This window comes from Heptranchias perlo, chromosome 16 (assembly GCF_035084215.1).
Source record: "Heptranchias perlo isolate sHepPer1 chromosome 16, sHepPer1.hap1, whole genome shotgun sequence".
NCBI lineage: Eukaryota > Metazoa > Chordata > Chondrichthyes > Hexanchiformes > Hexanchidae > Heptranchias > Heptranchias perlo.
The window spans coordinates 40840330-40860319 of NC_090340.1; the positions used below are offsets into that span (position 1 = coordinate 40840330).

The window sequence follows — 19990 nt, forward strand, 5'->3', positions numbered from 1 at the left end:
TTTTTAAAAATGAGAACAAACAAACTTTGATGCTACAAACAATGAAAAATCTCCTCTTTGGTATGGAAAAGGTATCAAGAAAAAAATGATTAAGAACAAAAAGTGATTCACTGCATAGATTGAGAAACTTCTTAATTTATCAGTTATTTGCAGTTCTTAGCACGTCACATGCTCTATAGTGCTTCAAGGGTTCAACAATTCAACCATAAAAGTCTGATGGAACAATGCCCATATAATCTAGATTTGTTTCAATTTAAAACAAAAATCAATCACAAGATTAGTAGCTGACCAAGTGCCCAGCCAAACCAGAGATAAATTTTAATCCTTCCCTACAAGGGTGACGACCACCTCCTCCTGTAGTTTGGCTGCACAATCCCGTAATTAGCATTTCAAAATTAGTGATCCTAAAGGGCAACTGTAAGGGAAGGCTTACAGATTTCAACATCCAAAGCATTTCAAATTTTACAATGAAGATACAGGGAACCTTCATTGGAAAAAAAGGAACCTCGTGATAGGATCTATTTTTAATACAGGACTGGCCTCACCAAATTTTGGGAGGCAAACCCCTCATCTTAATTTTCATACAACACTGTGTAGGGAAGTATGTGCAAGGAGGCAGGCAATCAGCTGAGAAGCACAATTTTAGGCAAACAGCAGGTCTTAAAAGGCTGTTTGTTCAACACTAAAAGGGAGTGGACTATTTTCGTACAGAAATTTGGGTGCAGAAAAAGTTTCATTGCTTTGAAGGTACGTGCATGTTATTAATTTTGAAAATGCGTGCAAGGAGGGCAGTGGCAAAAACTTTTCAGACAATTTGGTGGGAGGTCCTGTCACCAGAGGTGAATGAAGGAGCGTAGTTATCTTTGAAGTTGAAGGGCACCCTCCAGTTAAATCACATTTCCAACATGGATGGGTAGAGATTACAGAGCAAGTCAATGCAGTTTGCAAATGCAGCGGGAGTGTCTATGTTAAGGCCAACCCACTCCCTGGAGGCGGGTCGAGCCTTAAAACCTTTCAAGGAGGCTTCAGGTCTCCATTTTTAACTAATTCCCGATTTCAATCCCGGGGGGTGGGACTCCTGGGCCTTCTGTTTTACGCCCCGTGAAAGGAGGCGAGAAGGCCCGAGACTGCAGGTAAGTGCCTAGAAAGGCACAGTTTATGAGCCCGGAGGAGCAGGGGTGCTTCCCCCAGGCCCAACAAACCTACCTGCACCGATCCCCCCCCTCCAATCGCAGACCCCCGATCCCGACCCCGATCCTCCCCCTCCGACCCCGATCCTCTCCCTCAACGATCGCAGACCCCCGCAATGATCCCCGATCCTGCCCCCCGTGACTGACCCCCGATACCATGCCCCCCATGACTCGCGACCCCCGTGCCCACCTATGCCCCTGGCCCACCTATGTCCCCCGCTCCATGCAAACAAAGACTTACCTGCAGATGTCCTTTCCCTGTCTGGTTTCCTGTCCGACTGAGACCAGCCTGTCAAACAACCGGTCAGTCGGACGGGAAACCGACCAAAAAAAAATAAACAATGTCCTTAAGTCAAAATCATAAGGATGTCCGGGAAACCCGTACTAATGGGTTTCCAGACCTCAAATTAACCCCCGCCTCCTTCCCAGCTCCATTTCAAAATTGAGCCTTAAGCCTCTGTTTATAAAGCCCAGGACCCCGTATGCTTTTTTAACCACTTTCTCAACCTACCCTGCCACCATCAACGATTTGTGCACGTATATCCCAACATCTCTCTGTTCTTGTACCCCTTTTAGACTTGTGCCCTCTAGTTTATATTGCCTCTCCTCGTTCTTCCTACCGAAGTGCATCACTTCATATTTTTCTGCGTTTTTTTTATCTTAAGCAAATATTAACTGCAATGAGAGCATTCAATGAAATGCTATCTTCCCTGACTGTGTGTTTACATTATCTGATTAAAATGTCGCACAGCGCTGTTATCATAATAAGCCCAGGTTGCAATATGCCCAACATATAGCAATGTAATGATCCATGTACAAACGTGTCACAGCGACATTTTTACTGAGCATGCAAATGAAAGTACTGCAAGGAACTCGTGTAGATAAGAGGAACAGCAGCCATTGTTCTCTCAGTAACTCAATTTTCTGCTGACCGCCCCATTTACCAGGCGTCTGGCAGTTGAAAATGGCAGAGAAACAGCAGACGTTCCTTAGATGCTCAAGGCCCACCTGATGTGATTTTCAGACGGGCCTGTAAATGGGCGCTGAGCACACCCGCCCCAAACAGGCAGGAGGCTATTTACATATGCATATTGGGACCCTACACCAGTTTGTAGGATCTTGTTTGCAATTCTCAAGTACAAACTCCACCCATTTGTACAAGGTAATGAGTAGCATAACCAGCGGTCTTTAAAAAGGACCACTGGAGGACACTTCAAAAATGGTCTGGAACATTTGATGGAATTTTTGTGGGGCCAGGAGGAATAGGAATGCTGGGTAGACCTGCCCCCATTGCAGCACCCTTCCCCATCCCCGCCCCACCACCCTATGCACTCCATTCCTCCTTTATTTTCTGGCTTCCACTAGGTTCACTCGGAGCCAACACAATTTCAGCCCCCTGCTTTGACGAAATGCCTGCTAGCACTCATGGAGCACTGGGTAGCTCGCCAACTACATTCTAATGGAGCCAGAACCTGAAAATGGTTCGGGCTTCATGCTGAATAGCTCAGGCGGGAGTAGGGGACACATTACCACCTTTGTGCCCGTTTTGGGCAAATGTTGAAAATTGCCCTCAAATATTTCCATGAATTTGCAAATGTCCCAAACTGCGGTTACCAACAGATCTAGGATTTGTTCATCAGTGGCAAAAGTGGCAGATGGAGTCCTTTTCAAACCTCCACACATCCAGAAATTCAAAGAGGAGAACAAATCAGATGAATTGCCTCGGCTTTGAGGCTAAGTATGGCCCACAGGAGGTAGTTTGGATATGGCTGTTCTAGACTCACAAAAAATAGCCACTTTAGCAAGGTACTGGGTAGCTAAGGTGCTTGCGAAACTATACCCCAGCGTGAATGACAGTCTTCGGGAAAGGGAGGGACAAACATGAGGGAAAAAAATGCAACTGTAAAGTAGGCTTCAGTTTATATATTAAGAAAAATCAATATGTTTCATTTTACTTTTCACCCAATAAGGAACTGTGTGATTCCAGCAGGTTTGCAATCAGATTAAAAACAAGTTTACAAAATCTGCTGCAACAACAATCCTTAAACTGTGCACAACTGCAAGGTCTCAGCCTCAAGCTATTCTGCTTTACAGTTAAAGAAATACGTCACAAAATAAAGCTCTGTGCTGATAAAGTAATGTATTGTTACAAATATTCCACAAGTCCGCAATGTCTGTACTTACGGAAAGTTGATAATGTTAATCAACTTGAGTATATCTAGTTAATAAATACGAAAAGTAACTATTCCAGGTCATTTATATGCAATAGTTTGGGAGCGTCTCAAGCACCCTCACCCTTGCCTAGGAGTAGAGTGTTCTGATGTTGTATCCCACTTACGCCATAAACTGTACTGTAAGCTGTAGCCATTTTGGGTCACCATATTATGGATACAAATTGCAATATGAACAGTTTGATTAAAGAGGCAGGTTCTGTTACAATAAACAAATCCACTCACCTTAAATTATTGGATTTTCCATGGATACAAAGACTTACCGATCCAACAATACAATCTGTTTCTTCAGGATGAGAACTTCCTTCAGCTTAACTCGAATGGACACTCCCCCATGCTCGCCCTCCCCCCCCCCCCCCACCATCCTAGGCATTCTATTCAATTTGCCTCACAACAAAACATACAAACACAAACACAAGGATCCATTTTTCCCCAATTGTCACTGCAGGTCTCCAATACTGCCAACTATTTTTGACGGTATTCGCTTGTTAACCCTATTTTCTACTTTTATTTTTAGCTCTCTTCCCTTTCTTTAAGGATGGTCTCTGCCCTGCTCTAGCACACCCAATCCAACATCTTTCTGACTGACCACCCGACCCAGAATGACACCCCCTCTCCACCATCCAACATCAAGTGGCATTTGCTACTGCTATTACGCCACTAGGGGTTGGATGGCAAGGGCAGGCACCAGATAATTCATCATTAAGTAAACTGAAATAATTTTATATTTTTAACTTGAAAACACAAGAGGAAGGATAGGTGGTGGTTGAAAACAAAGTATTGAACATTGGAGCTCCATTTTTTGAAACCCGGTGTTATTTCCAAAACTTCCATGATTAATGTGTTAAAAACATTAATCGCCAAATAAATTTACACGTTAATCGCTGAAATTAACTACAATTAAGCACAATATTTTCTCTCTGATGCCCCTTCAAAACTCTGGCACAGGCGCACAATGCGCTAAAAATCATGCTTAAATGAAATCATTCATATTTCTTTGGTGCTGCACAATGTCACCGTGTTGCAGAATGAAACAAATAAAACACTATGAAATCCTGCAACACAGTGCGTCAGCAATGCATTGAACACCCAAGTGCACTAATTTCAAGGACATGTGAGATCTCTTCCAAGAGGCCTACTCGCACTGCTTTGAGTTCCAGTACACTGTAGTCCATTGTAAAATCACATTTTTAAAATATCTCGGTGGTCTCGGCTTAGGGCTCTCAATGTGGTGAAGTGAAAGTTACAATTTAATTTTTGAGACAGACTGTAGTCAGTTTTTTTTCCCCAAACTAGAGCAAAAACTCAAGTTCCCAGAAAAGCATCAGATGGTAGGAACTGTGGACAGCATGTCCAGATTCTTGAAGACCATAAAAAAAAAACCCAAGCCCTGTGTTAAAAAGATCCATGGGTGATCATCTTCCTTGGCACTCAGTAACAGGCATGGAAACATGGGAAGATGCAAAGCATAGATAGACTCAAAAGAAGGGAAAAACGGGAGAAAATATAACAAACACAAAATAATCCATGTAAGCTTACAATAAAATATTCAAATGCAGCACAAACTGGACCTAGTGCATTGACACAATCCTGTTTTTTTCCATTCTGGAGTAGACAAATTATTAAAATGTAACTAGTGCTAATACAAACAGAAATGATAAAATTCTACCCCTTGAATTGTTACTGGTGTTAAGCATGTTGGATTAAAAATATAGGAAAATAATATAGGGAACATTTAAAGCAGGACTTCCTATTTACTACAGCAGGGGCAACAAAATCTTTTGCTTAGTTCATAATTTTATTTGTAGCAGATAAAATATACTTTCCAAAATATTTTGGATCAGTATAAATGTAATCCTATTTTACTTGGGATGAAACCTTTGCTGTCTGGTAGAATAGGTTTTTCAGACAGATTTAAGAGGAACAGACTGATAGAACAATTGAAATTTGTCCCGCACTTACCTTTAAAAATCTGCACAAAGCCCACAATAATGATGACAATTAGAGCCAGCAGTTTGGCTGCAGCAAAGATATCTTGCACTCTTGTAGCTGCTTTTACACTGTAACAGTTCACTGCTGTCAGAAACACTGAAAGGAAGAAAAGGCAGTCAATGTGTTTCATATTTATGAAATGTTTTTAAAAGTGTAAAAACCCTAAATACTTCACTTTCCCAAATGGAAAAGAATACATATTTGTCATCACAATCAACATTCACATTGAATTTGGTCCTTTGATGGCTCACCGGATAAACACACCAACTAGTTTAGCACTAAGCCATACCAGTCACAAAGTTCTGGTGTTTGATATTGGGTTTGTGCTCAGTTGGCTGATCTCATCTGGTGCAGTGGGATCTACTTGATCTGTATGGCTCAGGTACTCACTGAATAAATTCACTGTGCAAAAAGAACTCCAGGTGAGTACTTTTAGTCGAAGGGAGAGAAGCTGGAGGGGAAGAGGAGGAAAGCTGTTATTTCAGGGCAACACCCAGCTTCTAGAACTCCATCAACTAACTAAATATATATCCATGGGTTTCTTTGCTCTGTCTCCTTTTACTGTTGATGGGTTGGTGCTGTTGATGTTGTCAGATATTTGTGATATCTATGCAATCATTCTAACAAGAATACACAAGACATCAATCTACATGATACTCCAATCTTTATCAGGAGCCTATCCCCTGCAATAAAAAAACCTTTGTGTTAAAGTTATGCAAGCTAAAACTTTGACTGTCACTCAAGATAAAAACTTGTCTCTTTGGAGAAGAAGCAGTCCCTAAGAAATCATAAACAGAATAATTTTACGCCACACCATATGGACCAGTAACACAGTCTGAACTATGTTGCAAGTTAGATGGATGGGGCAAACGAAGTGAAGCAAAGCAAACTCGGATGAAACTACACTTTGGTTAAGAAATCTTGGCTACACACACACAGCACGATCACTCCAAACAAGGGAGACCGAAACACTGTCAAATGTATACCAGACTAAATAAATAACAGCTGTACCACTTACTAGTTTTACTGTTATACAGGCAAACACAGCAACCAACTGGCACACAAGATCCCACAAACAGTAAATGAGATGAATGAGAAGTTAGGCAGTTTTTGGTGGTGGTGGTTGTTGAGGGAAAACTATCAGCCAAGACACCAGGAGAACTCCTGGTTCTATTCTTTAGATAGTACAATAGGATCTTTTATGTCCCAGTGACCAAGCAGACAGTTTAACATCGCATTTGCAAAAATTATATCTCCAAAAAATGCAGCACTTCCTCAATACTGATTATATGGTCAAGCCCTAGGGTGGGGCATAAGCCCACAATCTTAATTCAGAGGCGAGAGTGCTGTCATTGAGCCAAGCTTTCATCAATTAATAAAGAAATGTGTGATCTTGCAAGGATATAAGAATTTAGCTTTATTCAACTGTAGTCTGGTTGGCTACAAAATAAAGCAAAATGATACAATACAATTAGGTCTAAAACTAGTCGATCTCCTGTGGGATTGCTCATGGGGAGTCAAGGTCAGTTGCAATTTTTAGGTGAAGTAAAGTTAGATGGTGGGGGATAATTGGACCAGGGTGTGCAGATGTAATTCAACCCCTATTTTAAAGTCACACATTCTGTCCTTACTTTTATATTTCCATTACAAATTCCTATGTCCACATTCAAAATGGAAATTCCCTATGTAAACGTATTACGATGTAATTACACACTGCCGCCAGTGGTGGCGTAGTGCCTCCACGAGAGAAAGAGAGTGTAATTACAACATGACAAGTTTACATGGGCAGTTCCCATTATAAATGTAGACATAAGAATTTATAAGGGAAAATGTTGACAGGGAATGCATGGAGACATAAAATTTTTAATAGAAAATGTAAATACATACATATAAAAATAAGGAAAGAATGAATGATTTTATAATGGGGTCTGAATTACATTTGCACCCCCTGGTCCAGTTGATCTCTGCCCTCTCGCCCCCCCCTTCAACTGAAGACTGCACTTGGTCTTGACGCCCCATATGTGATGCCACTGAGGATTGACTTGTTAATTTTAAAAAACTTTCTGCATTATGAAATGCTGTCCCAGAAGCACTATTAGCTTTCATAAAATAGTAGTAGTCAGCAGTGCAAGCAGTAGTTATAAACAAGCAACCTTAACACAAAGCCCTAAATCAACCCCAACAGATTCCCATGAGTTAAGCTGGTTTGCTGTAAGATGGGATTTAAGACCTATTAAGTCGGCTGTCAGATGAAGTGCTGTAGAAAAGTGGCTAAGTGACAGGAGTAAAAACAACGGATAAGAATAAGGCCACAACATGTACAAGTTAAAAAGTTACACTGTTTGTTAATGCGTTGCCACCAACATTTCAGATTTGATGCCACAGTGTCTGATATTTAAATACAAAAGACTACAACCTACATCACACAATACAAATACCGAGAAACTAAGTTAAATCTTCAAAAGCAAAATACTGCGGATGCTGGAATTCTGAACATGCTGGAGAAGCTCAGCACGTCAGTGGAGAAAGAAACAGAGTTAACGTTTCAGGTCGAAGACCTTTCGTCAGAACTGGAAGATGTTAAAAGAGTTAAAGTTTTTGAGCAAGTATAGAACCAGGGAATGGGGGGGTAGGAAGGAGGAAAGAACAAAAGGGAAGGTCTGTGATAGAATAGAGGGCACAAGTGATTAAATGACAAAAGGGATAATGGTGCAAGGCAAGGAAGGTGGTAATGGGACAGGTTAAGAAACAGAAGATTGATCAGTAGCAGCTGTAAATGGCAGCAGTAGAATCATTACCAGCTCTAGCTGACCGAAAAAATGGGAGCAGTGGTTATGATCTGAAGTTATTAAAATCAATGTTGAGTCCGGAAGGTTGTAAAATGCCTAAACAAAAGATGAGGTGCTGTTCCTCGAGCTCACATTGAGCTTCATTGGAATAGTGTAAGAGGCCGAGGACAGAGTAGAAGTGGGAAGGGAATTAAAATGGTAAGCGACCGGCAGGTCAGGGTCACGCTTGCGGACAGAGCAGAGGTGTTCAGCAAAGCGAGAACCCAGTTTGTGTTTGGTCTCTCCAATGTAGAGGAGACCGCATTGTATGCAGCGGATACAGTTTACTAAATTGAAAGAAGTACAAGAAGTACCACTGTTTCACCTGGAAGGAATGTTTGGGGCCCTGGATGTTGGGAAGGGAGGAGGTGAAAGGACAGGTGTTGCATCTCCTGCGCTCGCACGGGAGGAGAGCGAGTGTTGGGGGTGATGGAAGAGTGGACTAGGGTGTCGCAGAGGAAGCAGTCCCTTCAGAATGCTGCAAGGGGAGAGGTGGAGAAGATGTGTTTGGTAGTGGGATCGCACTCTAGGTGGCGGAAATGGCAGAGGATTAAACGTTGAATGTGGACGCTGGTGGGGTGAAAGGTGAGGACAAGGGGAACCCTATCATGGTTCTGGGAGGGAAGGAAGGGGTGAGGGCAGAAGTGCAGGAAATAGGACAGATACAGTTGAGGGCCCTGTCAACTACAGTGGAGGGGAATCCTTGGTTGAGGAAAAAGGAAGACATATTGGAAGCAATGGTGCGGAAGGTGGTATCGTCAGAACAGATGCGACAAAGAAACTGGGAGAAGGGAATAGAGTCCTTACAGGAAGCGGGGTGGGAGGAAGTGTAATCAAGGTAGCTGTGGGAGTCGGTAGGCTTTTAATAGATATTGGTTGATGGCCTATCCCCAGAAATGGAGATAGAGAAATCGAGGAAGGGAAGGGAAGAGTCGGAGATGGACCATGTGAAGACGAGGGAAGAGTTGGAAATTGGAAGCAAAGTTGATGAAATTTTCCAATTCGGGGCGAGAGCAGGAAACGGCAGCGATGCAGTCATCAATGTACCAGAAAAAAAAGGTGAGGGAGGGGACCTGAGTAGGACTGGAACATTGAATGTTCCACGTGTCCCACAAAAAGGCAGACATAACTGGAACCCATATGGGTTCTCATAGAGATACCCTTTATTTGGAGGAAGTGAGTGGAGTCAAAGGAGCAGTTGTTCAACGTAAGAACAAGTTTAGCCAGGCGGAGGATGGTGGTGGTGGTGGATGGAGACTGGTTGGGCCTCCATTCAAGGAAGAAGCGGAGGGCCCGCAGGTCATCCTGGTGGGGGATGGAGGTGTAGAGGGACTGGACCATGGTGAAAAGGAGACTGTTAGGGCCAGGGAACTGGAAACTGTTAATGTAGCGGAGGGCTTCAGAAGAGTCGCAGATGTAGATCGGAAGAGACTGAACAAGGAGAAAAAAAATCAAGATAATAGGAAATAAGTTCCTTGGGACAAGAACAGGCTGAAACGATGGATCTCCCAGGGCAGTCCTGTTTGTGGATCTTGGGGAGGAGGTAGAAGCGGGCTATGCAGGGTAGGGGGACTATGAGGTTGGAGGCCATGGAGGGAAGATCTCCAGAGGAGATGAGATCAGTGACGGTCTGGGAAACTATGGCTCTCTCTCTCTATGGCTAAATCTTCAAAGCTGTTTCGTATTATTACATTCCAATTTTATGTTTTGCCTGAAACTATGGCAAAATGCTTAAAATATTGGATTCAAAAAGTATAGCTTTGAAACAAAGATACATTACATTTTATTTAAAAATTGGATGCAATGAACCAATCAAGATGATCAATTTACTTTTTAAAAAAATAATTTATAATTCTGAACACATAGCACCTAGAGAGTTTTTATTTAAATTTATTTTATACTTCTGGTTTAAAATGGTATCATGGTAAAATACCTTCTTTATCTGCAAGTGTGCAACTGGTAGAGGAGAAATCCAAAGCACAGTTCATCTGACGGATAAAATATTATCTGAAGAGAAGGAACATGTTATTCTGAGTGGCCTTTTTACTACTAAAATGGACACTATTCAAAAGAAATAAATGCTGACTGGTGAAAAGGTTGATTGATGCATATGGTTGCAGCAAACTTCAGATTTTTATGGCTAATACAACCTACTCTCTGCATTTTTCATTCAATTAACCTCAGCTCCACCCTCTGTCATTTTTACCATGAACTGCATGAGTAATTCTACTCTTAAGTGTAAGACAGGGCCATGGTTGCATCAGACAGACTCGACAGCATGTCTGCCTCACCTACACACAAAACACTGAATGAAGACTGATTTTACAATCTATTGACAAATCTGCATAATTCCTAACAAAATAAACAAACCAAGAAAAATACATAGAACAAAGCTATAATATCCACTTTCATGCAAACATTTACTTCCCTTGCTAAAAGGTTTGTTGTTACATAATAAATACAATCAATAACCAGTATATTCTCCTGTTCCTCTTACAAGCAGTTTAAACGGCTACAGAAAAAGCTGCATAAGAGACTGAAGAATAGCAAACAGACTTGTTCTATGTTGCCATTTTCCCTCAAATTTAATATCTGCAATGGCAATGCAAATTCACGCCAAGCTAATTTGTTATGGTGAAAGCACCACATCTTTATCACTTGGGAGGGAATACAAAATACAAATGGGGATACCTGGGAAATATCAGAATTCACTTTTCTTAACATATATGTGGTTCTAATGAAGCCAAATGTGCATTTTCCATATTGTTTCCAAGCCAATCAAAACTATTTTCAAGCATTGAATTTCAAGAAACATTAGACTGAGTGGGTAACTGTGACTGTGAAAGTTAAAGCCCAAAATTTATTCACTTAAAATGGCAATTCAATTTTAAAATAATACCGTGTAACCCATTATGTCTTATTTAAAATTGGTCCATTTCTAACGAAGTCAGTCAATCAGAATTGAACATGCTGTTTAAATCCTGCATGTTATGTTGTTATCGCAGTGGTTGCTTATGATCACAGCACTGGATCTTGGGTTAAACTGAGTTGTTATTACTCTAATCTAAAGTGTAACAGATTCAAAATAATTATTTAAACAGTATTTCATCACTGCACATTTAAGTTCCTTGGCCTTCATAATGCATCAACCTGAGGCTGCAACTGGCCACTTTATTTTCAGTGCAGAATTGAGGATATTAAATAGTTGAAATAGTGATAAAACATGGTTCAACACAACAACGGACAGAAAGCAACAATATCTGGCAAATTATACATTAGATTTTGGCAAGTTACGTCTCTGGTGAGATTTTGAAAAAAAAACTTATGTGCTTTCAAAATATTTACCTTCCCATTTTTCTGTTATACAGTTACAATTTACAGCTACTGAGCACACAAGTTTATAATAAACTGTTAGAAATACACTTATCTGTTCTGACCAGCTATAACTGCAATTCAGTAAGACATTAGGAATGTCTCTTGCAATCTCCATTTATGGAGCAAGGGAAATAACGAAAATTACATGGGAAAATTTGATTAAAATTGTGTTTTTCCTAATAAATCAATATCATAATACTGTACTACTTTGTTAGAAGGGGTTAATCATATAAAGCTGGTAAAGTTTCATGCTTTTATTTTGCAAATGTTATAATCTTACTGCAACTCATGATTTAGTGAGAAATCCCCTTCTCTTAGAATTATATTAATCTATAATGTTTTTGCCATCATTTTTGGTGCACAAGATCCAGTTTTATCAGGCTACGTGAAGTAATATGGCCATTTTTGGTCTCTGAAGTTCAGCCATAACTGCGTAACTTCCAATTCCAACAAGAGTGTGGAACTTCCAGCTCGAGCACAATCAGCATGCAGTTGGTGCAGTAATGTACAAAGCATAAAGATACATTTTATAAAATTGCCTTCATAGAAGGGTTTTTTACTTTATTAATCTATCTACACAGCCCCAGTCCAAGTCAGACAATGGAGACATGGTGAAACCATATTCCCTCTGAATTATGGCCTGCAACAGGAAAGTTGATCATTCAGTTATCAAGAACAGTAATACTGTCCTTTTTAAGTTCTCAAAAATAATGCAGTAATCCACAATACTGACCAGGTCAAATCATTGGATAACGGCATCTATTCATGGTAATTTGTTGTAATATGTTACAGTTGCACTTTACTCAACATACATGATGGCAATCTACATGCCTCATATATGCATGCTATTATACCTCTTAGAAATTATACTTTCAATGATTATATGTAGTACTTTACCCTGAGGTACTGCATTGGAATTTGTATTCTACATTGTTAGCAGACTGCAGAATTCAGAGTTGACTACTCTAAAGTGAGTCTGCTAGAAAGCACGTGTGTGTGAATGATGGGCAAGGAAAACAATGGCCCAAGTCAATGTCATCCATGGTTAATAGGCTCGCATGTGAAAAATGGCCACTTATGTGGAGTATAAGGAGGCTACTGGTATCCATGAACTGGACCCCAACAAGGAGTCAATGCCTTCGGTTCAGGGGAAAAAAATTGGTTAACAAAAACAAAAAAAAAATTTGCATTGTGTCCTCATACATTTTGTCCTTATTTGAGTGCAACCACATCTTAAAAAACTCACAGGCTTGTATTTTGTCATACTTGTATTGATATTGAATTGAAACTTTGTAGTGAAGCACAAGAAGTTCACTCTGATCTGGAAGTGGTTTATATAATTGACAGCTACAATCTAGAAATAAAATGGTTGCAAACTAATGAGTACATTTATTTTGCTATTTATTACCAACTGACATGCAGGGTCGGTGTTAAGGTTGGGGGACGGGGGGGGTGGGTGGGGGTGAGTCAAAGTCCAGCACAGCCATGTCAACATCCTCCAATGCCACGTTGCCATTTGTCTCAAAACGGCATCGCAAATCGGAAATTTAAGAGTTAAGTGACTAAATTATTTTCAGTTTTGTCTCAGCCCTGATATACAAAATTGATTGGGGATTTGAGGGGGTTAGGACACCCCAGCACCGCCACCACCCCCCACAACCCGGCTCCACTACTGCAGGCATGTAATAACAAATGCTACACTGTGTCAGAATTGGAAGTAATACAGTGATGCTCCCAGAATGTTTTAGATGGAGAAACAGATGGAAGGAAACAAATAACATTTGGAGCCAGAAGCTGGCTTCCCACAGCTCAAGAGCTTTTTCAGCTATATTGACACATACTGTACTTAGTCGGTATGCGATTGATTCAGTACTCATCCTGAATTTTTAAAATAACTGTTCTTTAAAATGAAAAAAAGTTATGCATCAGCCAACATGCCTCTGAAAAATTAGCTCTTTTTGGCAAAACTGAAATGGCAGGTCATCTAGATAATCACTAAAATAATATGGGCCAACTATGAGATGGCATCACATCTCATTAAGCAGTCAAAAGATATCAGACCGCCTACATTAATTACCAGTATTGCCACAGAGGGAACAATTTAGTGGTGGGCAAACCAATGAAACCCATGAATGCTACACTTTTCAACAACTGGAACCAAGGTTATGATAAAATAATAGAGGTGTATATTGTGAGCCTCTGAACCTTAACTGGAACATGCAACAATGGAAGTCTACTTGAATATCAATCCATCCTTTATGCTCAGTACAATTCAAATGTTGAAATACTCAGCCATCTTGGGTTTTCTCTTTTATCAAGCCAGCCTTTGCTTTATTGTTAGTCTCACCTCCAAGTCAGACGGTTGTGGGTTCAAACCCTACTCCAAAGTCTTGAGCATATAATCTAGGCTAACACTCCAATGCAGTACTGAGGAAGTGCTGCATTGTCAGAGGTGTCATCTTTTGGATGAGACGTTAAACCAAGGCCCTGTCTGCCCTCTCAGGTAAAAGGTCCCATGGCATTATTCAAAGAAGAGCAAAGGAATTCTTTGTGTCCTGGCCAATATTTATCCCTCAACCAATATTAATAAAACAGATTATCTGGTCATTTATCTCATTGTTGTCTGTGGGACCTTGCTGTGTGCAAACTGTCTGCTATGTTTCCCCACATTACAACTACACTTCAAAAGTACTTCATTGGCTGTGAAGCGCTTTGGGATATCCTGAGGTTGTGAAAGGCACTATCGAAATCCAAGTTTTTTCTTTTGTTAAGTATTGCAGCATACTGATGGTTTTTATCTCTCCCTATTTTGTTTTCAAACATGCAGCAAATAACACCTCCTTGTTGTCAACCTTTCCAGCCATGAGAAGTAGTTATTTAGTGCTCTTCTCAACTGATGCAATACACCAAGTGACATACTGGATAACTCACCAGCTCAAAGACTACAGCAAACTAACTTCTGAAACCGAGGAGAGTAGATGATGAATTAGTGAATGATATAAAATAGCAGCTATATTATAAATGATGTAAAAGAGAAGCTATACTGAAGTACCAAAGAATTTAATAAGCTTAGAGAAGTTGTCAGAATTCAGCTAACAGGAAAAAGGGAAGTAGATTTAAGCAAAAGTTCAACAATTAAGTGGATGTCAGATCATACCACATAAAAACTCAGGATGGAAATTAGGTTGAAGTGTTCTTGTGTAATGTTACTTTTCTTTTGAGGGCGATGCATAGATATTGAATTGAAGCATTGTAACAATTATGTAACCAAGCTCAAGGACAGGGTTTGAAATACAGGAAGATTTGTGACTGTTCCCTCTGACCTGGGTGTTGCTTGCATGGCAGCTTCAGTGTAGAATTAAGATAGCAGCACATTAAAGAGCATATTTGTTTGGCTCTTTTAAGTTTTTTTTATTGTATACTACTTGGCAATAAATTGCCTACACTACAGCACTGACACGAGTAGAATGTACAGCTTCTGCAGTTTATGCTGTGTAACAAAGGTAAAGAAATAACGTTTGTAAAATTTTGTTACCCATCTGTGGGAGAACAATAATAGTTTGCTTCATAACTAGATTTTTAAAAAAATTCCATGCATGTAAGCAACTACAATGCTACGGTTTCCCTCACAGGGCTTGGGCCAGTCATGGACTAAATTACGATGAAACATTTCGGGAAAAGAAAACAATCCTCACCCAAATTACAATTTGCACCTGTTGCGGATCCAACCCACACAATCAGTGTGATCGTAACATCAGCAATGTTTTTGGATATTATCGAAATCAACTATTCAGTATATATCTTGCGGTTCCCACCGGTAGCAAAAAGCCTCGAGAAGGGTGCGGACAAGACTCACGGAGAAGGCAAGTTTGACAAAAAACATCTTATTGAATTAAATGGCATTCTATCCTTGAGCTGAGTTACGTGGAAAATAACATAAGGGCGGGTGTAATCTGGTTTGGGCTCTCACCGCTCACACTTCCCAAACATTTTATATCAGAAAAAACAAGCACAAGCCCGGAAAACAAGATTCATTTGATGGCTGTCACTGCAAATAAGGACATATGAACAAATGTGCGAACCCGGGCATGCGTTTGAAGGGAAGAAATGAAACAGGAAGAGGCTATCTCGCACATGGTTCGGATGTAGTAGTGACACACGCTACAGCATAAAAACAACGCAAAGCCTAAGTATGGGTTCAGTTATCGAAAGGGGAAGTATTTAAAACATTTCAAAATAACACGTGTTAAACAGTCTATATTTATAGTTTACTAACTTTGCAAATATGCAATTTAACAGAGCAATTTATTGCCTATGCTATTTTAAGTGGCTAAAGCAAAATTACAAGTCAGTGAAAATGTTCATATGCAGAATGTTAATTTTAAAGATGAAGTAAAATTTCCAAATCGTAACTAAGGTTTAAAAGAAGCAATTTAATGAAGGTTATAAAAAGAATAGTTCCCCCTCCCGAAATGTAAAGTGGCAGAGTTGACTGGAAGTAAAAGAGCCTCAAGTGATGCTGTGTGAGGGGACGTTTCCGCGGGCACTGGGCTCCATACTCACAGATGCAGAGACAAGCCACCAATTTGGCTCCATCCTCAGGCACGGCGCAGTCTGGAAAGGCGGGTTTGATGATGTAAGTGGCGAAGACCAGCGCCACGATGTACTGCGAGCTGGGCCGGATGATGAGCAGCTCGATCCAGAGTTTGAGGAAAGCCATGAGCGGGCCGTACACCTCCAAGATGTACGCGTAGTCCCCTCCCGACTTGACGATGGTCGTGCCCAGCTCGGCGTAGCAAAGCGCCCCGATGGTGGAGAAGACGCCGCACATCGCCCAGATGATGAGAGAGAAACCCACCGAGCCCGCCTCCCGCACCACCCCGGTCGGGGTGATGAAGATGCCCGAGCCGATAATGGTCCCCACGATGATAGCGATCCCGTTCCTCAGCGTGATGGTACGCTTGAGAACCACATCGGAAGACTGCTCCTTTTGGGCTGCCGGCGAGCCCAGAGCTTGCGAGCTGTCCCGGCTAAGGGAGAGCCCCGGCTCCCCATTCGCACCTACCGCTAACATGCTCTCCTTCACCTGCCCATCATCTTCCCCTTGATCCCGGACCGAGCCCAAGTTCCTCTTCTTTAAATTAGACATAGTGGGTCTGAATGGAGTCCCAGCCCTCTGAAGAAATGCTATTAATTTCACTCAGCCCTTTTTTTTTTGGTGGTCTTGCTTTTGTCTGGAAAGGCGCGCCTCCTGTCTGCTGGTGGTGCTGCTGCCGCCCGATCGACCCTTTCGCAATTGAACACGATCTCCTTGCTTCGCGTTTTTAACAGCCTAATTTGCCGAAATTCAGTCCCCTTCTTCAAAGCGTCATTCTCTAAGCCATCCGGAATGATGCAACACTCAAGCGGATTTGGTGACTCACTAGGAGTCGCTGCGCGTCGAACAGGTTAGATCTCCCTTCAATGAAAGTCAAATGCTGCAGCAAACCTTCGTCAAGCTTTTCTCAGTGTATTTCAGCTAAGAAAAACATAGAAAGTGCAAGCAATATTTCAGTTGTCATTTAACTTGTACTTTAGTTATTTTTAAAGCTCTGAAGAAAATGCAAAAAAGTGGAATTAAATACATAATAAAAAGATTTTGCCTTCAAACCAAAATATATAAAATGGTGCCAGAAACTGCTGAGAAGTCGTGTCATTAGAATGACAAAATAATAATGCCCACCATTATTCATAAAAAAATCCAGCAATTTGCAGAGTGAAAGAGATACGCCATGAGGTCCAATTCTTCGCAAATTAATGGCGATCGTGAAATTGCTGGATTTACAATGTTATTACGAATAATTCCTACCTTTCCCATTTAGGACTGGTAATTAATGTCTTAGAGGACCCTGTTAATGACGTGATTTATGGTCCTGACATAACACTCAAGTATGGAGGCCCATAAAGGGACCAATGAAGCAGTGGGGTCTCACTCCAGCAGGTAGTGAGTGAATTGTTCATACAGGTTTTTTATTCTTTTTATCTGTCTTGGCAGCATTCTTGTGCCTGTCTTGCCATCCACACTCCTGTTAATGTCGGAGAGCAATAATTTTCAGTACATAAAGCGATTCGACACTCAGATGAGGATTGCTCATTCAAATTCAAGGTAGATAGATTTCTTTCAGAAAATAGCATTTTCGGATACAGTATATAAGTAATTTCAGACATGACGTGGTAAGTATTGCATGCTTGGGAGGATAAAGTTGACTTTTGAGCCTATGGTTCCCAAAACTCTCCACCACTGGGATTTCCTCATGTCATTTCTGGGTCTGTTGTAGACTGATTGACAGAGATTGATTGCTATGACTAGTCAATAACTCCATTATCATTGTATCATGCAACTACCAGGATTGTAAAGGGCGAACTAGATCGACCTTGGTCTTTTCTCGTCAAGCAATTCCTATGTTCCTATGAAAGCAGTACAATTGCGTACCCACTGGGTGCTCCGCTGTTCCTGATTATGATCGATGGAGCTGCTGGTTCTATAATTCATGGGTCAAGAATATTTGTACATTTCGCATGCCTACCCTGCCATTCACTCATTAACTTCTCAAGCACCAGTACAGCAATTCCCAAACACAACTGGGTTACAATGTCCTCTTCTTCTGCTTGTTCTTTTAATTTTTTTTCTTTCTTTTCCTTTCCGTCTCTTTTTCCTCTCTTTCCTAATCAACTCTGTCTATCCCTCCCTTTACTTCTCTTTCTGTCTCTAATTTGACTCTAATTCACCCTATTTCCTTCTCCATCATTTGCTCTGTTTCTTTCTCTATCCTTTTCTTTCATCGGTTAAGGAGATAAGCCACTGGGCACGACATTCACCAGGTCCTAGATGCGACATTGACATCGCTGCACCATTACTTATCGACTTTCCAGCAATTTGCAGTGCAAATCTAGTGCAATGTCAATGGTGAATAGAAAAGTCAATTATCATAGTTCGCCACGAAAACCCGCCTTTGCAGCAATTCCCAGCCCACGATCATCCCACCAAGGCACCTCCATACACAAGAGCTAGAATAGTTATGGAAAAGGACAAGGAACAATCAAGCCGTAAAAAAACTTAACTGGAGGTCGGCTAATTTCAGTCAGCTAAAATTGGATCTTGCCCAGGTGGATTGGAATCAAAAATTGGTAAGTAATTGAACAATGGGAGGCCTTCATGTAGGAGGTGGTTCCGGTACAGAGTGGACACATTCCCATGAAGGGGAAAGGAAGGGCATCCAAAGCTAGAGCTCCCTGGATGACTAAAAATATAGAAATTAAAATGAAACAGAAAAAGGAGGCTTATGACAAATATAAAGTTCATAATACAGTAGAGAACCAGGCTGAATACAGAAAGTACAGAGGAGATCTAAAAAAGGGAATAAGAGGGGCAATGAGAGAGAATGAGAATAGATTAGCGGCTAACATAAAAGGGAACCTAAAAGTGTTTAATAACGATATAAATAGTAAAAGGGTAGTCAAAGGAAGGGTGGAGCCAATTTGGGACAAAGAAGGAGATTTTCTTATGGAGGCAGAGGGCATGGCTGAGGTACTAAATGAATACTTTGCATCAGTCTTCACCAGAGAAGAGGATGCTGCCATTGTAGCAGTAAAGGAGGAAGTAGTAGCGATATTGGATAGGATAAAAATAGACAAAGAGGAGATACGTAAAAGGTTAGCAGTACTCAAAGTAGAAAAGTCACCCGGTCCAAATGGGGTGCATCCCAGGTTACTGAGGGAAGTAAGGGTGGAAATTGCAGAGGCTCTGGCCACAATCTTCCAATCCTCCTTAGATATGGGGATGGTGCCAGAGGACTGGAGGATTGCAAATGTCACACCCCTGTTCATAAAAACGGAGAGAGATAAACCCGGCAATTACAGGGCAGTCAGCCGATGGTGGGGAAACTTTTAGAGACAATAATCTGGGACAAAATTAATTGGCACTTGGAAAAGTATTGGCTAATAAATGAAAGTCAGCATGGATTTGTTGCAGGAAAATCATGTTTGACTAACTTGATGAGGGTAGTGCGGTTGATGTCACGTATATGGACTTTCAAAAGGCATTTGATAAAGTACCATGTAATAGACTTGTTAGCAAAATTAAAGCCTGTGGGATTAAAGGGACAGTGGCAGCATGGATATGAAATTGGCTAATGAACAGAAAGCAGAGAGTAGTGGTAAACGGTTGTTTTTCAGACTGGAGGAAGTATACAGTAGTATCCCCCAGGGGTCAGTATTAGGATCACTGCTCTTTTTGATATATATTAAATGACCTGGACTTGGGTATAGGGGGTATAATGTCAAAGCTTGCAGATGACATGAAACTCGGAAATGTAGTAAACAATGTGGAGGATTG

The 19990-nt window shown here is 41.0% G+C and overlaps 1 protein-coding gene across 1 annotated transcript in view; it reads right to left on the minus strand.

The window, feature by feature from the left end:
- The window catches only part of slc7a5 (solute carrier family 7 member 5), a 61434-nt gene extending 44393 nt beyond the window's left edge, over positions 1-17041 (minus strand). The window contains exons 1-2 of the mRNA XM_067998005.1: positions 16180-17041; positions 5384-5509 (exon numbers count right to left, since the gene is read on the minus strand). Of these exons, the coding sequence (XP_067854106.1) occupies positions 5384-5509; positions 16180-16765 (712 nt within the window). The 5' untranslated portion in view covers positions 16766-17041. The remainder of the gene's footprint in view (positions 1-5383; positions 5510-16179) is intronic.
- Between the last annotated feature and the right edge of the window lie 2949 nt (positions 17042-19990).